The sequence below is a fragment of the Phascolarctos cinereus genome, unplaced genomic scaffold (assembly GCF_003287225.1).
Source record: "Phascolarctos cinereus isolate Bilbo 61053 unplaced genomic scaffold, phaCin_HiC Scaffold_4;HRSCAF=312, whole genome shotgun sequence".
Lineage (NCBI taxonomy): Eukaryota > Metazoa > Chordata > Mammalia > Diprotodontia > Phascolarctidae > Phascolarctos > Phascolarctos cinereus.
Window position 1 is genome coordinate 295,220,654 of NW_027555847.1, and position 24,782 is coordinate 295,245,435.

At 37.7% G+C, this 24,782-nt stretch overlaps 1 protein-coding gene and 1 long non-coding RNA gene across 12 annotated transcripts in view; one reads left to right on the forward strand and one right to left on the reverse strand.

Moving 5' to 3' along the window:
- Positions 1-4,090, forward strand: part of ARB2A (ARB2 cotranscriptional regulator A) — a 484,742-nt gene extending 480,652 nt beyond the window's left edge. For all 10 annotated transcript variants that reach the window (XM_078153129.1, XM_078153135.1, XM_078153132.1 and 7 more), the window contains one exon: positions 2,057-4,090. In XM_078153129.1, coding sequence (XP_078009255.1) covers positions 2,057-2,199 — 143 coding nt within the window. In that variant the 3' untranslated portion in view covers positions 2,200-4,090. The remainder of the gene's footprint in view (positions 1-2,056) is intronic.
- LOC110223193 (uncharacterized) overlaps positions 1-23,601 on the reverse strand; it is a 70,310-nt gene extending 46,709 nt beyond the window's left edge. Inside the window, exons 1-2 of one of the 2 annotated variants that reach the window (XR_002328617.2) lie at positions 23,413-23,601; positions 21,395-21,457 (exon numbers count right to left, since the gene is read on the reverse strand). This is a non-coding gene — a long non-coding RNA (uncharacterized LOC110223193). The remainder of the gene's footprint in view (positions 1-21,394; positions 21,458-23,412) is intronic. The other variant, XR_002328615.2, reaches the window with a different exon arrangement.
- Positions 23,602-24,782: the final 1,181 nt, after the last annotated feature.

A 24,782-nucleotide genomic window follows, 5' to 3' on the forward strand; every position in this document is an offset into this window, starting at 1 on the left:
TAACTCCCACAGCTCAGTCATATACACAGACTGTAGCTTTCTGCTCTCTGGCCAACCGAAGCCATCACATCCTTATTGTTGTAACTCCCAGATTGTGATACTGTCACAAAACTGTTGCTAGGCAACAAATGTGGTTACCCGGTCTCAGCGAATAGCTGAAGGGGAAAGCAAAGTGTTGCACCATTGTAGAGTAACCATAGCAATGACCTACTATTACAGACTAAAGAATTATCATTAACAATGTTAAAGTATCAAACAGAGGCCCTGAATCTGGAGACTTCCAGGCAACATCTCTGCATGATTGGGTCATCTAGAAAGAGATTTAAACTCTTTCAAAGCTAATTATCTCTATGGGAGAGTGGTTTTAATTATTATTTTTATTTTTTAATAAAACAAATTTGCCAAGTAGTTATGGGATGTCTGCTAAGATGATGCGGATAAATTGGTGTAATCCACCAAAACTGCATGAATTTTATCAGGTGAGAATCTTGATAAAAGTTCTTTCCTTTCCTAGTCAATAATATTTCCTATGTTTGGTACATGGTGCATACGATTTGAAAAATGCTATGTAATCTGATTGTACCTAATTTAAAGCCAAAGAGAAGAGGGGATTGTAATTTTGTTAAAAAAAAAAATAAAATACAATAAAAAAAACCCAAAAACCTTGAATCCTGACAAATATGGGTTTCCTAAATTGCGGTACGTGCGGATGTAGACAGAGCTTCTTTAAAAAAAAAAAAAGAAAGAAAAGAAAACTAGGTGGTTTAGTGTCGAGTAGGAAGAACAAACCCCTAAAAACTTGACCCCTTGAAAAAGCTGTCAGTACAATCCCTTGAGTACAGACCGAGGTGTGGTCTCCTATAGAGCCAGCCCTTGGACCGGCTTTCCTTCCTGAATGGTCCGTACTTAGTGCAAAAGAGAACAGAGGGAGCTTGGGTGGGAGTCCCCTCAGCAGCCGAGCTCCGGGACAAGCGAGAACAGTCCTTTTTCTCACCGGACAAGCGAGAACCGCCGTTTTTCTCCCTTTGGGGAAGCACGGGAATACCTCTGGTGCTTCGTGAGGGCGGAGGGAATCTAGTTCCCGCCTGCAGGAGAAACCAGCCCCCAGCTGGAGGCGGCTGTGGAGCCTGAGCTGAGGTGAGAGGTTTCCAAGCAGCCAGGGAGTTTCCCTTCCCGCCTAGCCGCTTGATTGGCCTGAGGGGGCGGGTCGGGGTGAAGGGCTGTCCTGCCCGCATCCTCGAACCACCTTCCATTGGGGTCAGGGGGACTGAGGTGAAGCCGGGGGGCCTGCCCCTGGAGGGTGGACTGGCCCGGGCGGCCGGGCCGGCCGAAGCATCTTTGGGAGCAGCAGCAGCAGCAGCAGCAGCAGCTCGGGAGCCTTCCTGGGTGTGGCAGGGTCCTTCTCCCCTCCTCGGTGCCCAGTCTCAGACAGCTCCCCGGGCTCCTCCTCACTGGTCTCTCCGAGACCCTCATTTTGGTGGAAACTGTAACTCATCTCCCCAGGAGGACCAATTGACGGAATCCTCAAGAATTTGTGCTTTTTGTGGGGGGGGGCGGGTCTCGGCTTTGAAGGTTCAATCCTTCCCCACCCACCCCCATGCCCAAGGGGAGGCTTGCGGGACAGTGAAGTGCGTAGTATTTCGTCGGTGTTCAGAAACCCTGACCTCCTTTTCCGGGTGGTCTCCCCTCCCGTGACAGGGCGGGCAGTTGGGAAGGGGCGGGTGAGGAGGGAGGTGCCTGCCCCGGGAGGGCCTGCTCTGCGGCCGGCTGCTGGGGGAGGGGAAGCAGGGGGCTCCCAGCTGCTGGCAGGGATTAGGGGGAGGCAACTCCGCACAGCTTTGGCCCTAAGTATGTAACCCGCTGGGCGCCGGGAGGGCGAACACGTCGCCTCCTCCGGGGTGGGCTCACTTGCCAGCCCTCCACTGGCGCTGGGGGCTGAGTCTCCCAGAGCCCACTCCCTGGCCCTGCGACACTTGTCGGTGGCTTTTTTCTTTCTCTTTCTTTGTGAATTCATACGCAGGGAGCTGACCGTAACCAAAATCTGTTTCTCTTGCAGGTACTGAACGTCACGAGCTCACTTCGTGGAAGAGTCTCCCATCTATTTTCAAATTCTTTACTGAAGCTTCGGAAGCAAAGAACAGTCCACTCAAAGCAGCTCTAACTCGACGCTCCCACAGGATAAAACACGAAGAGATTTAAGAGGAGCGAGAAAAAGAGAAAGGACACACAACCACACACATCCGTGCATACACATGTACAGACCCGCAGACACACCCGAGAGTTCACACAGGCATCCCTTAACTACTTATTTTCGGCAAGCAGACTCCCAGCCCCTCATTAGATTGTTTTCTTCCCAGAGCACAGGGTCGTGATGTATACATCTAAATAGCGTTTTGCATTATTTCTAGATGAGTGCAACTGTCAAAGCAATATGGGTTCACTGGTTGTGCTTCCTGTGGGCTGTAGCTTGGATTTCGTGCTGCCCATCAGTGCGCAGATTAAGGCTGACAGCGGTACTGCACAGTGCAGCGTGGTGCAGCTCTAATTGCCCTCACATAGCCCTGCACCGAGTTGATGGCACAGCTTAAGAGTTTCTTCATGGTCCTATTGCCTGCATTATTTTTTGCTGCTTTGGGGAAGTGTGTGTGTGTGTGTGTGTGTGTGTGTGTGTGTATAAAACATTACCTTTTTTTCTTTTGGACAGAAGCAAACTTTATTATTTTATAAACTTAAAATTTTAGGTAGTCTTTTTCTCCATGAATAGTTACTTAAAATGTCTCTGACAACATGTTATTGGTTTTACTTTGGGGATGAATTTTAAACTCTTTAAATTAATAGCACAAATGCTTTGCATTATGTAGATTTGTAAATGTGAACTACATGCTTATTAAAAACATTAAGAATCTATTTTTCCTTAACAGACCAGAGAAAACTAGTTGAAAATCTTTCAGTTCCTAAATCCACTTTATTCTACTAGAAGAACTTTGGACTTGAAAATAAAATTTCAGTCGAGTCTATATAGAGAAGTAAGGAAAAGAGAAAATTTGGAAATGTAAACCAAAACGAATGAATAATCCCTTGGGGTGTATTGTGTGTGTGTGTGTGTGTGTGTGTGTGTGTATTATACATATATATATACATACACACATACATATATGTGTACATATACATATATATGTATGTGTTTATATGTATGTGTATATATATGCTTTTTTTGGTTTTCCATTTTCACATGAAACCTGTCAACTTATTAAGATACTTACGTTGTTAGATATAATATAGTTTAACTGAATTCTAATTTAGGTTATGTACTTAAGTTTCACTTTTAAAACTTCATGTTGTTGGAAGTTTTTATTCCTAAAAGACATAGTTTATTTTGAACTTTCATGGAACAGATGAATCTGACTTTTTTTGAGACAGGATTTTTGGATGGCATCAAAAAAATTAATCTGTGCACTCAAGTCTTTTCCTTTTATAGGACTAAGTCAAGCCAACGCTATTCTTTTAGTCCACTTAGAGTTAAAGAATACTGTTCTGACTGAAAAGTGAAGAATTGAAGTGAAAGATTGTCTCCTCTTGGTCCAATAGTATTATTTTTAGCTCTCCACTTTCTTTTAAGGATCTTCTCTAAAATTCCAGTTGCTCTGTAATCAGATCCAGTTGAGATCTCTACAACACTGTGAAATATCAGAACTAAAATAAGTCATGATTTTTCTGATAATTCTGATTCAAATATTACATTGTAACATGTTGAGTTTATAATTGTTGTAAAAAGGTCCATTACCTAGTGAGGGTTCTATTTATAATAGATGAAAGATGAATTTAATATTTTGTCACCTTTTTAAAAATATGCTACTATGGAAATATCGGTCTTATTTGATGACATCATGAAATGTACCACAAATGTCATAGGACTAGCTGGCCAAAAAATCAATTGAAATCCTCCACCTCATAATAAGCATTTATACATTATGTGCTTGTATCAGCAAGTTTTGGAACTGCTAATGTCTGATACCGTGCCTGGAATGCACATACACTAATTAATTCTTATGGTTTTGATGATGGCAAATTAAAGTGATCTTTTTCTTCAGTGGTCATGTCTGCATATTCTCTGATGTTATTAGGGCAAAGACAAAGGAGCAGGGAGGGGGGAATCAAAACGGTGTTTTATCCAACTGCTGTGTAGCTTCAAAACACACTGCCCAACAGTGTCCAACACATTGGTCTGTGATATTGACCCTTTTTATCTGATACTTTCCAGCTTTTAGAATTAATGGAAGAACTCCAGAAAGTGGTGGTATCCTCCAGTTCGATGATTTTAAAAGTTAATATCAACTCAATATATTTTTAAAATGTTTTGAACTGTGCTACTTTTTCAACATGTGAAAATGTTCACAGAAACCTGTAATTTTATCTTTTTTTTTCTTTAATAAAGCTTATGGGTTGCTAAATTCTAAAAGCTCCTGCAGCCAAATTAGGGAAGAGTAATAGCTCTCTGTCAGTGTGTCATCCTAGTCATTCTTGTCCTGCTCTTCTTCATTCTCACCTTCCTTTTGACTTGTAACTGGAGTCAGTCACTGTATAATTGCCTTGAAGGCTGTAAAACCTTTGGGTTGTTGGAGTTTATTTCAATATCTATGGAGAGCTATTTGAAAACTTTTGCTTCCTTAAGTAGGTCTGGGTTAGAGACTTGAAGAGGAAACAAGGCATCTGAACTGATTAAACTTCTTAACTTGTTGATTATGAGTTTGTGGTGTAAATGTGATAATATTGTTCATCTCTTTTATCCCAGATCTACAATCCCAGTTATTCTAGCCCACCTGCCTGGGCCAAGTAGCTGTTTCAGCTCTTAAGTCTTCCCTTGTTTGGATTTTGTTTATTGGTTTAAATGGGAGGAGTTTTAAACTTAAAGTGTGGTCTTTATATCATTAGTTATATACTTGGTTCCAAGAGAAACACTATAGAAAAATAGGAGCTGTTAAATCCTGTGTGTTAGAACTAAGAAAGCATATGGCTTTGTGATGCTCTAAGAGTGCCTAACCCTGAAATTTAGTACATCTAATTGTGTTAACTACTCCTTTCTCAAGTTTCTCATGCTCTGACCTTGGCTATACTATTGCTTATACAAAGAACTATAAAGCAAGAGGATTGCCTATGAATTATATATTTCTACTTATGGTTTTAAAATAAAAGGGTTCTCCCTCCATATTCAGTGGTAGGTTCCTTATGTTCTATTTACTTATTCACTATCTCTGTAGAGGTTAATAAAGCAAGAACTGAATTTACACATCACACATATTATATATGTGTATATACACATATACATACGCATAAATACATATATTTTGTTGAACTGTTAACTAAAATCAGTGATGATTTGCTCTGGAACCTTCACAAGACAACATTTTTTTTAATGAGTCTATAGTTTTATATAACTAAAGTATCTTAGGTAGTTTAAATGTCTGGGGATTTAAAAACTTAATATACTGATCTGCATTTTAAATTAGATGATGTTTGCATATAAATTTCTGCATTCCTCTTGAAAAGAGTTGGGGTGTGTATGTGGGGGGGAAGGGGGGCTTCCCAATGATTCAGAACATAAATGTGATTTGTTGGTTTCTTATATGCACTGAAAATATCTTTGGAATTGATAGAAAAAAAGTTAAGAAAAATTAATGTTATGTTATAAAATCATACCTACAGTATTATGTAGTATTTTTGTGCATTTATATTTTTGGAGTGTTTTGCTGCTTTTACTTGGATAATCTCTATAAATCTCCAGGGAGAACTTCAGGTAGCAAGATGTTTCTTTTTTATTAACATTGGTAATGTGAGTGATTACAGTTAATGGATATCAGATGAGGTCACCGGAGAGAGAAAGTTTCTTGGTATTCAATGGAATATCCAAGGTTCTAACCCAATCAGATGGATGTCTGCTGTTTATGTTGAAGTTTTCTGGTCAAATTCTTGCACTTTCCTTAATTCACCTAATAATCCCCCAAAATGAAAAACACTATTCTAAATTGGGCTAAATTCTCAATACTTCTCAAAAAGTTTTCCCACACCTATTGAAGAAGGCTCCTTTAATCAAATGTGTGAAAGATGCTTATTATTGAATGTAAATGGGTGGCAAAAGAAAGGTTAATAGTTGTGGTTATTATAGTATTATGATTTATTAGGAATGTGTAATAACAACATGAAAAACCTTGGGAGCTGTTCGATTTAAAAATGAAATAATTTCCTCCTTCCCTCCCTTTCTCCCTCCTTTCTTCTTCCTTTTTTCCTTTCCTTCTTTCCTTCCTTTTTTTCCCCTTCCTTCCTTCCTTCCTTCCTTCCTTCCTTCCTTCCTTCCTTCCTTCCTTCCTTCCTTCCTTCCTTCCTTCCTTCCTTCCTTCCTTCCTTCCTTCCTTCCTTGTATAGGGTGACTGAATGGGAGTCTCTTGAATTGTTCATCTTCTTTTTAGCTAATATTATATTAATCTCCAAAAAGATCAGTTTGAATCTGGGAAAGGGCACTTCTCAGAACTTAAAGCCACCCTACCTAAAGCATCATCTTCCTTAGATGGTTTAGATTTAAAACAATGCAGGTGTCATGTACTGTACTAAAATGAATGTAAAAAAAGCATGTACACTGAGTAGAAAATGTTGAAAAGAGGAAAATAACACAAACTCGATTAACAGTGATTTGAGAATAGAAGTAGCCATCAAAGCATTCCACTGTTTATCCTGAAATCTATGTAATGTAAAAATGCAACAATGATAGTCTTAAACCACACACTTAGGAGGGATGAATGTTGATTTAATTGATTCATTTGGATCGATGTTTTTAAAGTTTCACACCACTGATCTTTTATGTAGTGATGTCTTTAGCAGTGAGTGGTCTGATATGAGCCTTCTCAGATTTCATCAGCGGGACTCTCCATGACATCTGAAATTATGCAATAGTCTGTAGAATGGTATCTCTGATTGGGAGACCCCAGTGTCAAAGAACAAGATTAGATGTGAAGAACTCTTGTTAATTTCTGGCGCAAAAGCCTTAGAGGAATACAAATCATAAAGAACCATGAAGATGTAAATTTCCAAATATTACATAGTTGGTGTTAAATGCTAGATGGGAGAAAGTAAGTTCTCTTTTTGCACCAACAAAGTTGAGCAGTCACACTTTAACCAGTATACCTTCCATCCAATGTAAATCACTTTAAAAGAGAAGTTTTAACTTAATCTAGATTTTTCTGGGTCTAAATTTATAAAGGTTTTATGTCTTTTTCTTTCCATGATCTTTCTGAATTTTCTTCTTAGGGAATTACATTGGGATTCATGGAAAGCAGTAAAATAAAGCTGCACTGTATTTTGCATCCCACTGTAATACCACAAAGAACTTAAAATGAAAAGATAACTACTAACACACACATATGCACACATACATTCACTAGTCATAAGTATATCTTTAGAGGTTATATATTCTGCACCTTCAATAAGGAACTAGGTAAGAAACTTGCAAAATAACCAAACCAAAACAAAACAAAAACCATGGCACCATCGTATCACCAACAACCGTTTTCACTTTTCTGTCCAATTTCAGATTGCATGTGTTTGTGAGTATTTCACTAGATCAGTGACAGCTCTTTATTTGCATAATTATATGCTCTGGTCTGAAGAGAAAACTAACCCCCAAATTTCATGGGTCACCAAACTGTGACAATCAATGTTTTATCACGTATGCTAAGCAAAATCTAAGAAGCTATATGAAGTTTCTTGGGGAGTTTTTACTCCTCAGAAAATTTAAGAGTTTTCCTCTCTTGAATACATTCAAAATCTTTCCAAGCTCTTTGTAACTGAATTCTGTTTGAAGGCAAAACCAGAGATTAACATGTAGATTTGGATCTTAGAGCCACTAGCATGACTTCAAAGTGGCTTAAGAAGCCAGCAATGCACTACTGAAATTTTACATTATAAATACTGTACTTCACATCCACAGAGGAAAAATTATTTTTGAAAATATGGGTAAACAAAAAGTCATCACAAGGTAGTTATAACTGAACCTACAGTTTCATTATTTATTTTAAGTGGAGAAGAATTGGAGGAGTTGGAATGGGTATTTAATTGCCCTATCATTACATAGACCCTTGTATGTATGTGGCATATCTTTGTCTCTTCGTGTTGATATCTGTGGACACATACCCATATAGGTATACATTATAACAAAATGCATTCATTTTTATGTATATACATTGTCAACTTATAAACTAAATTTTTTAGTAATGAGATTTTTGACTGTACAATAATTGCATGCTCCATTTTCAATTCACCAAAAATATATTGTAACAGAGTACCAAAAAAGTCCCTTTGCTTCATAAATACCTTTAAAGTTTCTGTTTGCAGAAAATGAGAGAGTGTGTGTGCAACTGGCTTTGTTTCATTTTTAAAGAAAGCTATTTTAGCTACTGATATTTTTATTTGTAGGCGATCTGCCAATTTTATATTACAATAGCCAATGTATAAAGGCTCACACAAAGAGTGGATTTTTTTAATGTTAGTGAAATCCTAGAAGATAGGCATTTACTTCTGGTCTTTGGAGAATTCACTTTTTCTTTCATAATGCATGTATCACATTTTCCAAAAAGAATGTGTATGTGAATTTCATTTCGCAACATTGGTGTGTTGCCTTTTGCTTCAAATAGTATGGCATCCTAATTTTTCGTCAATAGTTTATGCATCAACCAATTGATTGTCAATGACAAATTGAGAAGAAAATTTAAAGTTGTGTAGTTGTGAAGTGTTTCAGTCTCTGTATGAAGATTAAAGAACTTTGGATAAAAGATCCGACATTCCTTAGACCACCCCTATTATTTTAGAGAAGGCAGCCTCATAAGGGAGAAAAAGCACTCACTGGTGCTTGTAGTTAAGATGACCCCACTCCCTGTTTGACTTTAGGTGAATCACCCTCTCTGAGCCTCAGTTTACTCTTGGGGATAATACTTGCACAGAGCTGTTGAGAGAAACCATTTGTGCACCTTAAAGTGCTATGAGATTGTCAGCTCTTATTAAGTTAAAAAAGGGGGGTGGGGGGAGAAGGAAGAAAGTATTGATCTCTTTCAAACTAACTAAAGTTTTTGTTCAAAGAAAACTTAGAACTGTCTTTTCTCCAGTTCTGAAAATGTTAAGCCCCTGCCTTTTACAATCCCTATGTCAGAACACAATATCCCACCTCCCTGTGTATTTGTTTTTGATCATCTACTAATACCACCCTAGCCCATTCCTTTAACTTCCCAATAAATGGGAGGGAGTTTGGTCTGAGGGTCTTTCACTCCACTGCGTGAAAATTGCTTCAAAGTATACCTGTAAAATTTTAAAAGTTCAAGTTAATGTTTAAACAAATTTAATTGATGGAGAGGGGACAATATATAAATTAGCAGATTCTTTGTACCTATTTGTTTCTTAGTTAAAATATGAAGTTGAGCTATTCTCTTTTTTTAAAGTCTAAGTCTTTATAGAAAAACTGACAAAATGTTTACAAGGTAAATGTAATTACTTTATTTCCTCTGCTTTTGTCCTATATGAGAACACTAATGAAACTCGGTGTGTGTGATCTTATATTTTGGGTGGGGGACAGAAAAATCTGAATTATTTCCCACTAAATTCTGTTCATGAGGGGATTGACCCTACACCCTAAAGGCCTGGATTTTCTTCTTTTATCATTCCATTTCTTTTTGCTCAAGTACCACCTAATCCCCTTATGTCTGGAAAAAGTATCTCTAAGTCAGTCCATCTTCTCATACCTCCAAATGACTTCTTCAAGGCTTTTTCCCCCCCTGAGCACAGTTAAATAAATGGCTTTTCTCCAGTTCAGTTTCACACCTTCTCTAGGAACTTAGCTAATCAGGATTTATCAAATGAAAAAATATCATTGGGGTTTTTTTTCTTTGCTTCAGCAAATTACTTGATATCATCCCCTAGAATAACCAGCTCTAAAAATAGCCCCAGCACATCAACGCAACGTTTTGGCTTTCATACAGTTTTGAAAGAAAACCATTAAAATTGCATTGATCTTACAAATATTGATCTAGTGCTTGATATCAAATATCAAATGAGATGCTGCCAGTTGCTGATCATTGTGCCAGCTGTTTGAATTCTTGTCCTTTTCCTTCATTTTAACATGAATTCTAGTTCCCAGAGATAAGCAAGATTTTCCTGATTAATTCAATTAAGATTGATCCTTTTAACTGTGTTTGGGATAAATAGCAAAGTGCTATGTGGAACATTTTCAAGTTGTGTCATCCTCTCAAAAAAGTGGTTTGGGGCCAGTGGGGAGGCTAATTCACTTATTAGGTATTTTTGATAGCACAATTAATTTCCCTCCCTTATATTTTGAAAGGACTCTGTAATCCTCTGTCTTTTTTTTTTACCAGAAACAAATTCTTTTAGAAAAGGAAGTGCATATATTAGTATGTCTTTTTTTAGTACTGATAGTGAAGTTGTAGTCATTCTCAACGAATAATCATCCTTAAGAATAATTGTATGTGTTTATATTCATTTTTACATACTTGAAAAGAAATTAAATCATTGTTTTTATTCTGCTTACCCTTAGAACTGAACAACAGTAGTAGATGGGAGCTCAGTTACCAACGGGGATTTTGGAGGGTAGTATGGAGAAAATTTAATCGATATTCTAAAGAACATGCTTTGTCTAAGTATAAGTAATTGTGCTGTTTAAGAGATAAATATGTGTTGTGACTATATTTCACACAGAATTATGACATAGGTAACTTCTTTTGTAATTCCTTAGATTCTAAAATTGCACCTCTTTCTCCCTTTTCTCCCGACCCCACTTAGATTTGTATGATCATCAAGAACTGCTGGTCATGTAATTAGAAAACAAGCTATCCTAAAACGTTGAATTAAAGTTGACTAGACTGGAGGGAATAAGAAAGGCAAGTTCTCATAGGCATGGCTTCTAAATTGTAAAACTAATAAAAACGTTATTTACTTTTGGGACGGGGGTGGCAAGAAGAAGCTGACTCCAATCCTTAAAACCCTGCGTTATTTTTTTTAATAAGTCCTTTTCTGAACTCAGTTTGGAGAAAGTGAAATGAAGCCTAGCCAAGGCAACCCTCCCTCCCCAGTACCATGGACAGCGCCCAGTCCTTAGTTCACTTTATCCTTTCCTTGAAGCCTTAGCAGCTTAGTTTCCTAACTCCCAGTCTCGATTCTACCTGTCCCTCACTTCTCCTCTACCTTATCCTTTGAGAAATTCGGCATCTAAAATCTATATTCAGTTTCTAATACTGTTATTTGTGGGTGGTGTTTCTTAGTCCTCTTTAATGTGAGATTTCCCCCAACACCGTGTTATGCTAGCCTTTAGAAATCGCTTCCCTGACTTGTTTCCTCTGTCCACACGTTATCATCTTTACTTTGATCACTTGGTCAAAACATTGCCTTTCTCGGTTATTTTCCTAGCTCTAGGGTACTGCAACTTTTCTTTGAGGAAATTTTCCTCTCTACTATTACTAAAAGTCTCTCGAAACCGTCTGATTTAGAAATGTTGACTGTGAGCACTTTCTCCCTTGTCACCGGGTCTCACTTGCCAGAGAATCCCAAAATGAATTATTTTTCCAAAGACGCACCTCCAAGTCCACCTGTCCTGTTGCAAAACGAATTTGCTCTTGGCCAGAGCTGTCTGATGAGCTCTGGTGCTCCTAGACAGCTTGTTAATTACAGCCCCTGGAGAGGAGGCTCGGAGGTTTGAGCCCAACAGCGCTAAAGAGCCTGACAGGAACTTACTTGACAGTACCAAAAAGTTGAAATATTTACTTTAATCCCCTACTTTTTCTTTTACCCAAGCCCCAAGTTGTCTTTCCTGCACTTCTTTAACTACTCATTTCTTTTTTCCCCCAATCCTGTTACAATTCGATTTATGTAAAGCAGACAAAAGGAAGATCATAGCCTTATCTTCTATCGTATCATTGTCGCCCTGGCAACACCTGAGTTGCTTTGCTACTTCTAAGACAGTATTAGTTTTAAAGGATTTCAAATAAAATAAACCGCACCTTGTTCTATCGGATCTGGTTTCCTTTGGTGTGCCTTCAGTAAGTCTAGACTCTCCCTACCCATTCCTCACCCCACCCCCAATTCTCCACCCCTAATTCACTTCAGTATTCCCTCCCCCTTGTACCTACTTTGTGGACAAAAAGAAAAACTTAATACCATAAAACTCCTAAACGTGGCAAACTAGTTGATTGTTCAAAAGTATTTCATACTAATTTTATCGTGAAAATTCGCTAGGAGAAAAACTTAATACCATAAAACTCCTAAACGTGGCAAACTAGTTGATTGTTCAAAAGTATTTCATACTAATTTTATCGTGAAAATTCGCTAGGAAAAGTCAGGGAACACAACATTGCTTCCTTAATCCAACTAGCTTCTGTGAAATAAAACTTTTGCGAACAATCAGCTTCCAAAATTAACTCTATGTTCTGATATTCTAATATAGCTCTTAGTGAACTAATTGGACATACAAGGCATTTATGGAAATCATCATTTTTCAAATTTTTTCTGGTTTGGACGAAATTTTACTATAAAATATTATTGTCCTATGGCTTATTAGTAACAAAAATGTTTCATTATTTTCCCTTTTCAAGTTTCTGCCCAGATTTAGTGTAATGGTTAAAAATCAGTCACTTTTTCTTCTAGTCCATCACACTCAAATGTTTCCCATCTAACTGTTTCCTCCTCATTTCACAGTCCCGTCCCTCCCGCCCCCAGGATTCTTTCCAAAGAAGAATTTGACTATATTGGGGGGGGGGGCGGAGGACTTAAGGTTGTTGGTTTTTTCTTTTTTCTTTTTTCTTTTTTTTGAGAATCACTCTTTTGTTGTTCACAAATGCCTAAAATTGTTTCAGTCTAACTGCTCAGAACTCAGCCAAGACAGGAGCTATTTTAGCCCTGGGTTCGACCCTGCTATTTAAATAGTCGATTCCCTGAAATAGATAACAAGATTCAAGTCTGCAGTTCAGGCAGCTTAAAGTTTTCAGGACAGTAAGTCGAACCTGTTGAATAGTAAACTGCAATACTTGGTAGGTTAAGACTAGGTCGCTTAGCATAATCCAACTGTACTCTTCAGATGATTTGGTCACAGTCAGGTCACTTTAGCAGAGGACAAGTTAGGAAATCTGTTTGGGCACATTTTATTCCATCCGGTATAGTTCTTGCTCTCCGGTAATGAAATAATTGTTTTAGGTATTTGAGATTACGGGAAGGAAAGGTAACTTTAAAAATGGAAGACGGAGGAAAAAGAAGATGAATCGTTTGGTATTTGGCTATAGTGTTTTTCTAATGATAAGGGGGAACGAATGTCTCTGAGGCTATACAGGTAAATCGTTCCTGAATTCCTTGTCAAGCTACTGTTAACTCCAGCTTCCTTGAATCTCTTTTCTGCTTGGAGATTTTGCTTATATCTTGGGGATTGGAGGGCGGAATGAAGATCCTCTTCTATATCTCTGTTTGTTCAATTATTTTCTTAGGAATATGTTATTCAAAAAGAGAAATTTTATTCCTGAGTCCCAGACAGGGGAATGAATAAGTTTCGATAAGAATCAGGCATGCCTTCACTTCAGTAGATATTACAGTATCAGCATACTGGCATTTGTCCCGTGAAGAAATCGAGAAAGGAAATTGGTGAAGCTTTTCTCTCAAATAATTTCAATTGTACAGAACATTCTAGCGGAGATTCTTTGCTATAATTATCCACGTTCTGGTTCCTCGGGGGAGCATGCTAATTTAAAATTTTTAAAGACAAAACTATTTTCCAGTTCGAAGATAACTTTTCCTTTAATCGGAGTTTTTCCTATTCTGATATAGGATTGTGAAATCCTTTCCATTCTGTTCTCTCCCCCCGACCCTTCCCCCCCACACACCCCGCGGCCCCCGTAACCCTTCAAAGTCTCTCTAAAATGACTTTCCTCGCCCTTCGGTCGTTTGTCAATGTCACATGTACACTGCCTATTTAGTCAAAGAAAAGTGTGTATTTCATATCTTATCAAGGAGCAGATTTCTTTATTTGGTTTCTTGGAAATCAATAATCTCTCCACAATTTTCCAAGATCCTTTAAGAGAAAAATGAGGTGTAAATACTAACATGAAATTTCAGTATGACAATTTTGGCTAAAATCTGCCAGATGAGCATCATAACCCTCAAAAAAGATGGAAAAAAACTCAGCCGACTGATATCAAGAAGAGTCGCTCCGGTTGCTACCTAGCGAATCTTATTATTATTAGCATTGTTGAGAATGGAAGATTAATTCTTAACTTGTATAGCACTTTTGCAGTTTGTAGAAACTAGACACCAAATTGGTATGAGGATAAAAAGGGTTGGGAGACTGCAGGACAACTGTAGTGAGGTATGAAAAAACAGTTAGTTTACCCTTAGTAAAAGAGGCACTTTCATTTTTTGGCATAATTAAAGGCTTGAATAAAACTCTCCATTTTGTTTCATGCTGTGAAAAAAAAAGAATAACCTGGTCTTCTGGTGCTTGAAATTTTAAAGAGACATTAAGGTAAATTCTACATATTGGTTGAAGGGCAAGTGTAAAAAAAGAAAGAGGAAAAATATTGGATCAACTCATTTTAGAGACTTGCAGTTTGTACAGCACTCTGCTAATAGAATAAAAATCAGTTGGAAAATATACGTGCCAGTTTTCAACTTAGAAGTCAATTTTAGATATGGCATAGCTTTTTCATGTGGGTTTCCAGAAATTAATACCTAATAGTATTTAATTCATGTAAGGTTGTAAACTGGAATCACACTGAAATGCAACAAATGCGGGAAATCTCTTAAGTAAACGGGTATTTTATTCGAGAGTTGAAAGGGATTTGTAAGTGTTTGAGGATCTGGAGTTCCAACCAAAGCAAGACTCCCTCGGATTTAAGTTTTCGTGATCAACTTTCAACCCCGCGAAAACGAGAGCCATTTGCTTAACTTAATCCAGAACATATGTTCGCAACAGTAGCAGGTTTTTGGTGTGTGGCTGGGGCTGATCAAGTTGTAAATTTTCCGCCTTAGGTTTTCAGCGCCTCCTAGTTTCTGCCTAACACCTAGAGAGCAACTTTGAGGAGACCGTCTTCTCAGCAGCTAGGTTTTAAGAAAAGACTTTCCAAACACACCAAAAACTATGAATGCTATTCTCTCTCTCTCTCTCTCTCTCTCTCTCTCTCTCTCTCTCTCTCTCTCTCTCTCTCTCTCTCTCTCTCTCTCTCTCTCCTCTAAGGGTAGTACAGTCACCCTCCAGTTAAAAACAAACAGAAAGCAAAAATAAAACCTGAATAACTTGTAAAATACTGTTTTGTGTGATTATAAACTGATAATGAATAGGTGCTTACCAGCACCCATCCCTAACCTCTTCTTTAAGGGCATATGAATAAGAGTGGTGTGTTTTGTGAAACTGGCATCTTCGTCAGACAGCTTACTGCACATTGTTCATTCTTTTTTTTCCCAACAGAAGCTTATAACTTTCATTTTAATATCTCTAGCTCCTTAAAGAAAATGAACACAAATAAAGGATGTTGAATTCCAAAGAGAAAGATCACAGTGATTAAAGCAAATGTAATCTACAAACCGTAATTCTTCTCTCATGTAAAGCAAGCTTTGCTGTGGGTTTTTATTATTTATGGTATGGATATTTTCCTTCCAATCTCTCTTCGTACTTAAAGAATAAGGTGGAGATATTACAATATTTAGGCTATAAACTAGCCATATGAATTTGGATCAATTAATGAGTCAGATTTAAGAATACAAGGCACTTCTCTAACACATGCTTAATTTTTCCTGAAATGAAAGGGGGGGGGTTGGTTAAGAGGAAGGGAAGGGAATGTTGTGGTGAAACACAAAGATTATAAAGAAAATCTGACAGTACTGCTTTCTCTTCTCTAAAACCCAAGTAGGTTATTTGAGGGAAAGAAATGTCTTCTGAAATGCAACAGAATATTATCTCAGTCATAAAAATGTTTGATATAGCTGTGTTCAGTATTGAAAGGTACTTTTTATTATGATGATTAACATGAGCTGCTCCAGCCTACATACCTCTTGAATTAAAATGATAATAAGAACAGCAAAAACAATGACAATAATAATAATGTTGCGAAAATAGAATGCCCACAACTGGTTGGGAGCAAGGATGCCAAAAAGCTGCTTTAATTCTGAATTGAAAAGTCCTGAGACACAGAGCGCCATCTAGCAAGCAAATTTAGAATCAAAATGCACCAAAGAAAAGTTGAGTACCAAAAGAACTGGGGAAAGAGAGAACGGGGAGGGGGAGGGGTGACTTAATACTCAATTGTTGGAAACTTGCACTCTCCACTCAACCTCACCTGGGTTCAGTGCTCACAGGCATATTCTTTTCTCCAAGCCCTTTCTGATAAATTTCACTTTGGTGATGAGATCATATCCTCTTTGCTCTGTTTTCCTAAACAACCTCTAGTCATTGTCCTTTGCCTTTTTTTAACTAAAATAATCTATCTTTGGGTTTCCCCCATCATATCTATAATTATATATCTCATTTTATATATATATACATATGTGTGTGTGAATATGTGTATGTGCATATATATATATATATATACATACATACATATACACACACATATATATTTGTGCATGCATGGTAATGGGATTGGGGGACAGCAGAGACAGATAAGATGAACTTAGATAATTCTAAATTTACCAGGTAGCCCAATCTCTCTTCTGGACAGGATACATATGTTTACTTTGAAAAAAAATAAGCAAACACAAAATACTATGTTCTAAATGCAAATGATACTGCTTCTGTCTTCTCGGGAAATTTCCCTTTAGATCCTTACTACCTTTGGTTGAAGGGAAGGCAAGGACAGGGTCCAAATTATATTATTTTGTAGCTTGGGGTAGGTGGAAAAAGGGAAAACCTTTCCAGGAAAGTTTCTTTAAGATAGGAATATTCTTTGCAACTATGTTAATTATGTGTCTGCAAATAAAACAATTGTGTTTGTGAATTAAAATGGAGGTAAAATATGATTCTTTTTCCAATACTTTCTCTGAAGGAGTTTCCCATCATTTCCCTCTGGCCAACTAATCTGCATAGGAAGGAGGAAAATAACTTATCACACTTTACACCAATTTCCTAAAATCTTTGTGTCAGATCTATCGGAAATTCCATTTTATGTGTCAGAAATACTCTCTTTCCACCCACATGCATCTCAAAATGGCTTGTGATTTCCTGCTATTCAAGATCACCTATGAGATAACTTATTGGTGTATATTGCTTTTGCATACGATGCCAGAGCCTTGGATTTCCTATTGTTTTGGGGTTTTTCCTCTCCTTTAGAAAAGCAAGAGCTTAACTAAACTCTTGAGAAAGGAAATATTGGCATATCTGAGTTGAGGTTAACAGATATTCCAATGTCAGTGAAATAAATATGAAATAGCAGATCCCTTTGTAGTCACAGTTTGGTATTTTCCTGCACAGCACAATGATGTCTCAGAAGAAAGGAGTCTCCATATAATAACATGCCCAACATGCTCATTAAAACATCTCCACAGGTTTTAGTATTTACAAAAATAAAGACACCCAACCAAAACTAAGCCAATAAAAGCAAGAGACTTCAGAGCTTGCACAAACACCACCTTGGAAAACATCTAAGGCATTTTTGTGAGGTCTCCCATGCCTGTTTATGCCTGGGAAACATGTAAAGAGTTGAAGTTGGATTGTGCATACCATCCATCCTGCACTGAAAACGGAGCACCCCCCACCCCCCACTCCATCATACTCCTTTCCTTCTAAAGTTCATTGAAGAAGTTCACAGGCATGCTTTGCCTGAGATCCTAGTAAAGGTTTAGCTTTTTTTGGTGTCTTGTTAAATAGCACATTTCCCCATCAAGTACTTCTTAAACACGAAATCTCCTCCATGATAGGGTACCCAGCTGTTTAATTTAACATTGATTTATTGCTTTTAAAAGTAAATTTACACACATGCCAACAGCGCTCCGTTTTGTTTCCCCAGACCCCGAGATTTATTTTCTACTTAGCGCTTGTCTGACAAAACAATGTCCTTTAACTTTATTACACATCGATGAGGAAATCTGTCTTATTTTTGTTTGGATTTATTACTGTTACTTGTGGGGACTTTTGTAATCTAGAAAGGCTAAGGTCAGAAAGTAAATAGCAAATGAAACATACACAGACTTGCAAATAGCAGGGAAATCTCAGAATATGGCCTGGCATATAGTTGCTTGCTGAAAACCTCATCTGAACTCCTTTCTGATGCCTGGAGTAGTCCCTAAGGGAGGGCAGAGAAAAGTCATCTCTATTTTTTCATGGGCAGGTAACATTCTAGATTCATAGAGACTGTATTGCTACTAAGTCTAAAATCTGTGAAACCGCTAAGTTCTTTGCTGAGTCCATCTCCAAGCATAGTTCCAGTTTTAGCAAAGGGGAAAATATCTGGGTGGCTCTCAGATCATGTCTGCCTTATCTCTGTGCAGTAAGCTTCCAATTATCAAATATAAGTGATATCTGAGGTCAAAGGAATTAGGATAGACTTTCAAGTAGTTTTCACAATATACTTCATCTACATTTTGTTTTTCTTTAATTCCCAGTAAAAGAACCACTTTTTTATTTTTACTGAGACTGTCTTTGTGTTCTTCATTTCATGTTCTCTAAAAATATTTTTTGATCAAGTGCAAAAAAACCAAAGAGAGCTCATAATAAAATAATAATGTTACTCTGTGGAAATAAATTTTAAATAAAATAATTAGCAAACAATCAGATATTTCACAGAAGGATCGATTTTGGGTTAAGATATCATTAAATCTCTCTAACTTGAGATGTGGGCAGGGCTTTTAAAAATGTGTGCCATGTGCTTTCCTTCCCCAAAACTGATTTCTCACAGAAGCATCTAATAATCACTTCAGAGATGTTTATATGAGGACACTATCTCTTTTCTAGAAAGAAGTAAAAAATGTGAGTTTTTTTTAATCAGGACATAGTGAGAGCGTTGTAAAATATACCCTTTCTTTTCCCACAAATACACCACTTTTAAATAAAGACCCCCTATCTTAAAGCACGACTACTCCCCAATTGCCTTTTCCACTGTTTGTCCAGTGACTCCACACAAATCCAAACTTCAAATCACTTAACATATTTTAATTGATTTTACCAACCTGAGTGGATAGGGGGAAGGGGGGACGCAAGTTAATGGACAATACTTTTTCTACTTCCCATGAAAATACTTATGCAAGTACAGTCTCCTACTTCCCATTAAAAAAAAAAAGGTCTTTCAAAAAAAAATCTGTGAAACCTTGAAAATTCTCCTATTCATATCAGGAACAATTTTTTTTTCCTGTTTGGCCTTTGAGAAGGGGTCCTGTCACTCAGAAAGGGGGCATTTCTTTAACCTCTTTCCTATACACCCACAAGACAGCTTTCACATACACAACAGAGTCCCCTCCCCTCTTTCCTTCTCTTTCCCAAGTCGCCCCTCCCTACCAAATTCACATTTCTATCCAAGATGTTTTTAAGTCACCAATATAAAGATTAGAGATGTTGATTCTCTAACCAGCCAGAGAAGTACTTCTCTAATCAGAATAAGAGTAGGCCACAAAGCGGCAACCAGCAATTCATAATGTCTTCCCTAGAGCGTTAGTTTCCAGCTGGAGCTGAGCGAGTTATTGACTGGAGGATCCGCCTGGCCAGGATCATTCTTTTTAAGTCAAGAAGCTACATTTTACATTAAGACTAGATGGCTTCCATCCACAGAGCCTGAACGTTCACCGGTGTACAGGTGTGGGGGAGCTCAAAAAGGTCATAAATGGTCTCCCTCCAATATATGGTATAGTCACGTGGCTACATATCTTGCTATTAGGAGAGTCCTTTGTTAATGAAGACTTTACACTACACACAAGCCCACACCCATGTATGTTTACAAGAGTGGGTGTGTAGTTTAGGTATTTAACAGAATCTCTAAATATATGTGTATCCTACACAACTATTCCAGTCAAACTCGCCTTGTCACGGAAAAGCCACAAAACTAACACCATTCATCAAAGATGTTCAGAACAGTTTGCAAATGAACATTTCCATTTCCAGTCTGCAGAAAGAGATTCTGACACACCAAGAGGTTGGAGATTAAAGTCACAATTGGAATAAAAGAAGGACAAGTTAAGGCTCAGTTTTCACATTAAAGTTATAAACCATTAGACTATAGTTCTTCCTAGTTTCCCCTTCCATTCCCTTTTCTTCCTCATGTCTTCACTCTTTTTCTCCCTCCCTCCCTTGTTCTGTCATACTCAGTGGGTGGGAGGTTGTGTGTGTGTGTGTGTAGATAGCATAGAGTTCCTGACTATGTCTCACACTTAGAAACCTGCCAAAGTGGGGGTGGGGTTGGAATTGAGGTGGGATGACTTGGAGTAGGGGCACTGATGGGAGAGTTTAAGAGACTTATTTGGGAGGAAATAGAGGGTCAGATCTGGTCTAAGTGGAACATCTGCAAAACATTCAAGCAGCTTATTCAGCAAAGAATCCAGCCATTTATTGTAGAAATAATAAAAAGGCACTAATGATTATAGTTCCCACCCCTTCCCCCAAAAGGCCAAAGCTTAATGAAATAATTCAAAGGTATGCCTCATTTCCTAATGGTAGAATTAAACAGCAACAACAACAAAAAAATCCCAACTAAACTTTCCAGCTCTGCCTTCTGAAGGTCCTGGGAACCGTGCTGAGAAATGAGGTAAATAAAATGTAAGTTAGAATGCTATTAAGCTCAGGAGAAGGTATATGGCTCGTGCACAGTTCTGCCTTGATATGCAATTAAATTACAGAAAATTCTTCTTTAAATAATATCATTTGGAATACTTCTTCAACACTCAAGGATGTCTGAGGTTAAGTAGCTTTTAAAACGTCAGTTTTAAATAGCTTATGCAATGAATAGCTACCTTTAAATCCTAAAACCATTATAAATATGCTATACATATGGATGCCAGTTTATCTCTACATATTTCTTTTTAAAATGAGGGAAGCATTCATAAAAAGCTGCTTGGCACACTTTATTTTAGGAAAGCAGATGTTAATTTTTTTCACGTATCATTTTATGACCAAGTACATGCATAACGTTGGAAAGCATCCAGAACGCCTCTATTATTTGCTAAATGACTGTTAGTTGAGGCATATTATTCTCAGCATAACTATGGTATAGGTTATATCAATAAAATAAACATCTGTGGTTTTACCAGGAGAGAGGAAAAATTAAAGAGTTCCTATTAAAGTGGGAAAAGAGTTTGTGTAGGAAGAACACACCTGCAATGTAGTAAATTGGGCATTTATATTGTTCTATGCAAAACAAAGTCCCTCTGTAGTACATTAGAGATTATTTACCTTGTGTGAAATAAAGTTGAAAGCCTGCCCCTCCATGCCAAATATGATTCTCACTGTGGCCTTCTGCATAGGAAGATAACAGGTACTGAGCATTATTTTCTGTCTTGGGGGTGATTTCTTTTCATGCAAACCTTCTCTAGAAAATACAGAGTTCCTTTTGAATACCTATATCATAACTAACTGGATGTAAATACCCAGCCTTTAGGAATTCCAACTCACTAAAAATATTTTTAGCTACTTTCTTACCATAGAAACACACCTAGGATATTTCTTTTCTTTTTTTCTTTTTGCCTTAAATTGAGTAATCCAGTGCCTAGACTAAGTCAGTGGCATAACAACTAATTGTATTCAATATTTATGGTCCAATTTATCTACATTCAGGAAAACAAATGAAGCCAGTAGAGATATAACAAAAAGGTTGTTAAACAAATACAAGGACCATGAATACATATGTTCATAGTATTTTTCTGCTTAAAATTTTATACATATATATGTTATGTGATCAAAATTAACGTATACATAGTTGTTTATACTAGGAGAAATGTAGGTATAATTTGTATCACTAAAACTATGCTCACTACTCCTAGACTGTTCCTCTCTGAGCATTGCCCTTTCCCAAAAGGCCATGGAGGGGATTTTAAACACAAAATACTGCAAATATGAAAAATAGGTCACCAATAAAATTGGTCTCAGCATGGAGTATAATTGCAACAAAATGCTGCTGAGTAAAATCTAGGAGCGAGCTGGCTGGGGTGGCACAGTCGAAAACCATCTGGTGTGTATTAAAAGTGGTGCTGTAAATATTGCTGAAAGCTAATGCATTATCAGCTTCTATAAGTGCACAGGGCCTGCAAGCTTTCCATATGTTAGAATATGTAGATAGAGTGGAAAGTGGGGAAAGGTGTCATATCAATCATGAGCTTTTCAAGCATTGTTTTGCACACTTCTTACGGAAGTTCGGCCAGAAAAGGAAAAAAAAAAGCCCACCAAAAACCCAGTAACAGGACATTCTCTCCTAATAAGTCTCTTCTCGTGTTCTCTGTCTCTCTGTCACTGTCTCTTAACTGTGTCTTTTTCTCCCCCCATCCCTTTCTTTCTTTGCTTTCTCCTCCATCACTCCCCCTCCCCCTTTCCCCACTCCTCCTCTCTCTCTCTCTATCCGAAGATGATAGGTCAAGCAATTGGTGACGTCACTCCGCATCAGTAAAAGAGAGTAACTGTTTCAGAGAGAGGGAGAAAAAAAATTCATGTTTTCCATCAGTTGTGAAGTTTCGCCTTTTTAATAGAAATACACTGCAGCGCGAGTACTCCTATTTAGTCCTCTGTAACGCCTTTAGGTTGTTAGTCGTTCAGCAGCCTGCAGTATCTCTCCCTAATCCAGAAATGTGCATCCCGTGCCATACTCGATTTAAATTTTTGAAACTCATTAAAATACGGTTAAAAAAATGTCTCCGAGTTCACGTTTCCATCCAACTGGCAACTTTTACCAACGTGGGTGTAGGTCTCCTAAACTAAGTGAAATTGTTCTGTCAGTCTTTAACTTTTCTTAGAGTTCTCTCCAAGTGGAGATCTACACCAACGCTTCCGCCCCTCAACACCCCCTCACCCCCCCCACTTAGAATCTTCCTGCTGTCATATTTCTTCTGAGAAGCAGAAAGTTTTAGTTTTCCTTGTAGTGATCACATGGAATCATTGTTCCTATTTCTCCACCCCTCCTTTCAATGCTCTCTCTACCACCACCAACACCACCACCTGCCAATTCCTGAGTTACAACTACTTATGCAAAACCAATGCAAGGAAACTTCCCTGAATTGTCTTACAGAGATCACTTTTTTCTTTCACAAAGTTTCAGTGGGTTCTTTCATTCTTTCTTCTCTTAACTTATACTCCTCCCTTTCCTTCACAGACTCGCACCTCTATCCTGCAAACATATAACGCTTAACTCCAAGCGCTTGGTGTGGCTGAACCTGCTGTTAATGACAACCCAAGTTCAATCAGCAAATAAATAAAACTCTTACTTTTTTTGGTTGCCGGCTGCATTCCCCCTCTGGCCGCTGCCTCCTTTAATTATGGGAGCTATAATTCTTCCCTGGGAGATATTCGTGGGGATTTTTTTAGGTGAAAACTCTTTTCTGCTGAATTATTTTGGAGCTGGGACCAGTGAGTGCCCCATATCCAGAGGCTTTGAGTGAAGTGCAGATTGAGACATATCGAGTTCCCTATAAAAGGATCATTTCATGTGGGAGGTTGGACACAAAGTTTGCACTCGTGACTGGCATTCCAGTGAGAGACATGCATATTTTAAAACAACAAAGCACGCTCGAAAGAAGGCTTAGGGGAGGGGGAGAAAAACTTGGAAAGAAGTTACTAAGTGACAAACATCTGTCAACATGGGATAATTTGTATACTCAGTGTAAAACTATCTGACCAGTTTTATACAAGTTCAAGGAGCACGACCTAGTATTGCAAGGAGAGTTCAAACTTTATGCCTTTGAAATACTGTTGAAAGATAATTTCGTATCAAAGGGTTATAATTAATATTTTTAAAAAACATGCACACTAATGAGGATTTTTTAAAAAATGTTTTAGACTAACAGCATCTATTTCTGAAACTTGATATAAAATGTTTCCTTTCTAACTATAGTTTTTTATGGGAAAATGAGTAAACACAATACCACCATAATAATGGCCAGTATATAGTTTTAAGTTGGAAATATTATTATTATATTATATTATATTATATATTATTATTAACAATAACACTAACAATAAAATAAAGAATGAAACAAAAAGCCCCAACTGTAGTTACTATACATTTTTAAGTACACCAAAACAGGTACAGAGGCATAAAATACACAAAATATCTGCAAGTCATCAATAAAGGTAGCACAAAATTTTCTAATATTTTCTCTACAGTTTAAGCCTATATGTGTGTGTGTACACAGACACAGAAATGTATATATGTGTGTGTATGTGTGTATATATGTATATATACACACATACACATACATACATATATTGTATAGAGAATCAAAGTTTCCTCTACAGCAGTGAAGTTTTAAAGCAAATGAAAAAACCCGAGGGGAAATGCTGGCAATGTTTCTCTACTGCAGAATCTCCAAAAACCACATGGAACTTCACTTTACAGCTTCCCCACATAAATCTGCTTCTCCTCGAGATGTGAAGACAAAAGGAGAGGAGGCCTAGTGGTGAGCTGGATATCTCTGTTAGTTGTCAGTGCAGGTCCATGGGCAAAGAATGCTAATGAGCCTTTGCGCAGCTGAAGGCTGGATTTCTGGTAGACTCTTATACTCATACACACAAGGACCCGTGCATACACACACTCAACATGCTACTCTGCTAACACACTGAGACGCATACCCGGACA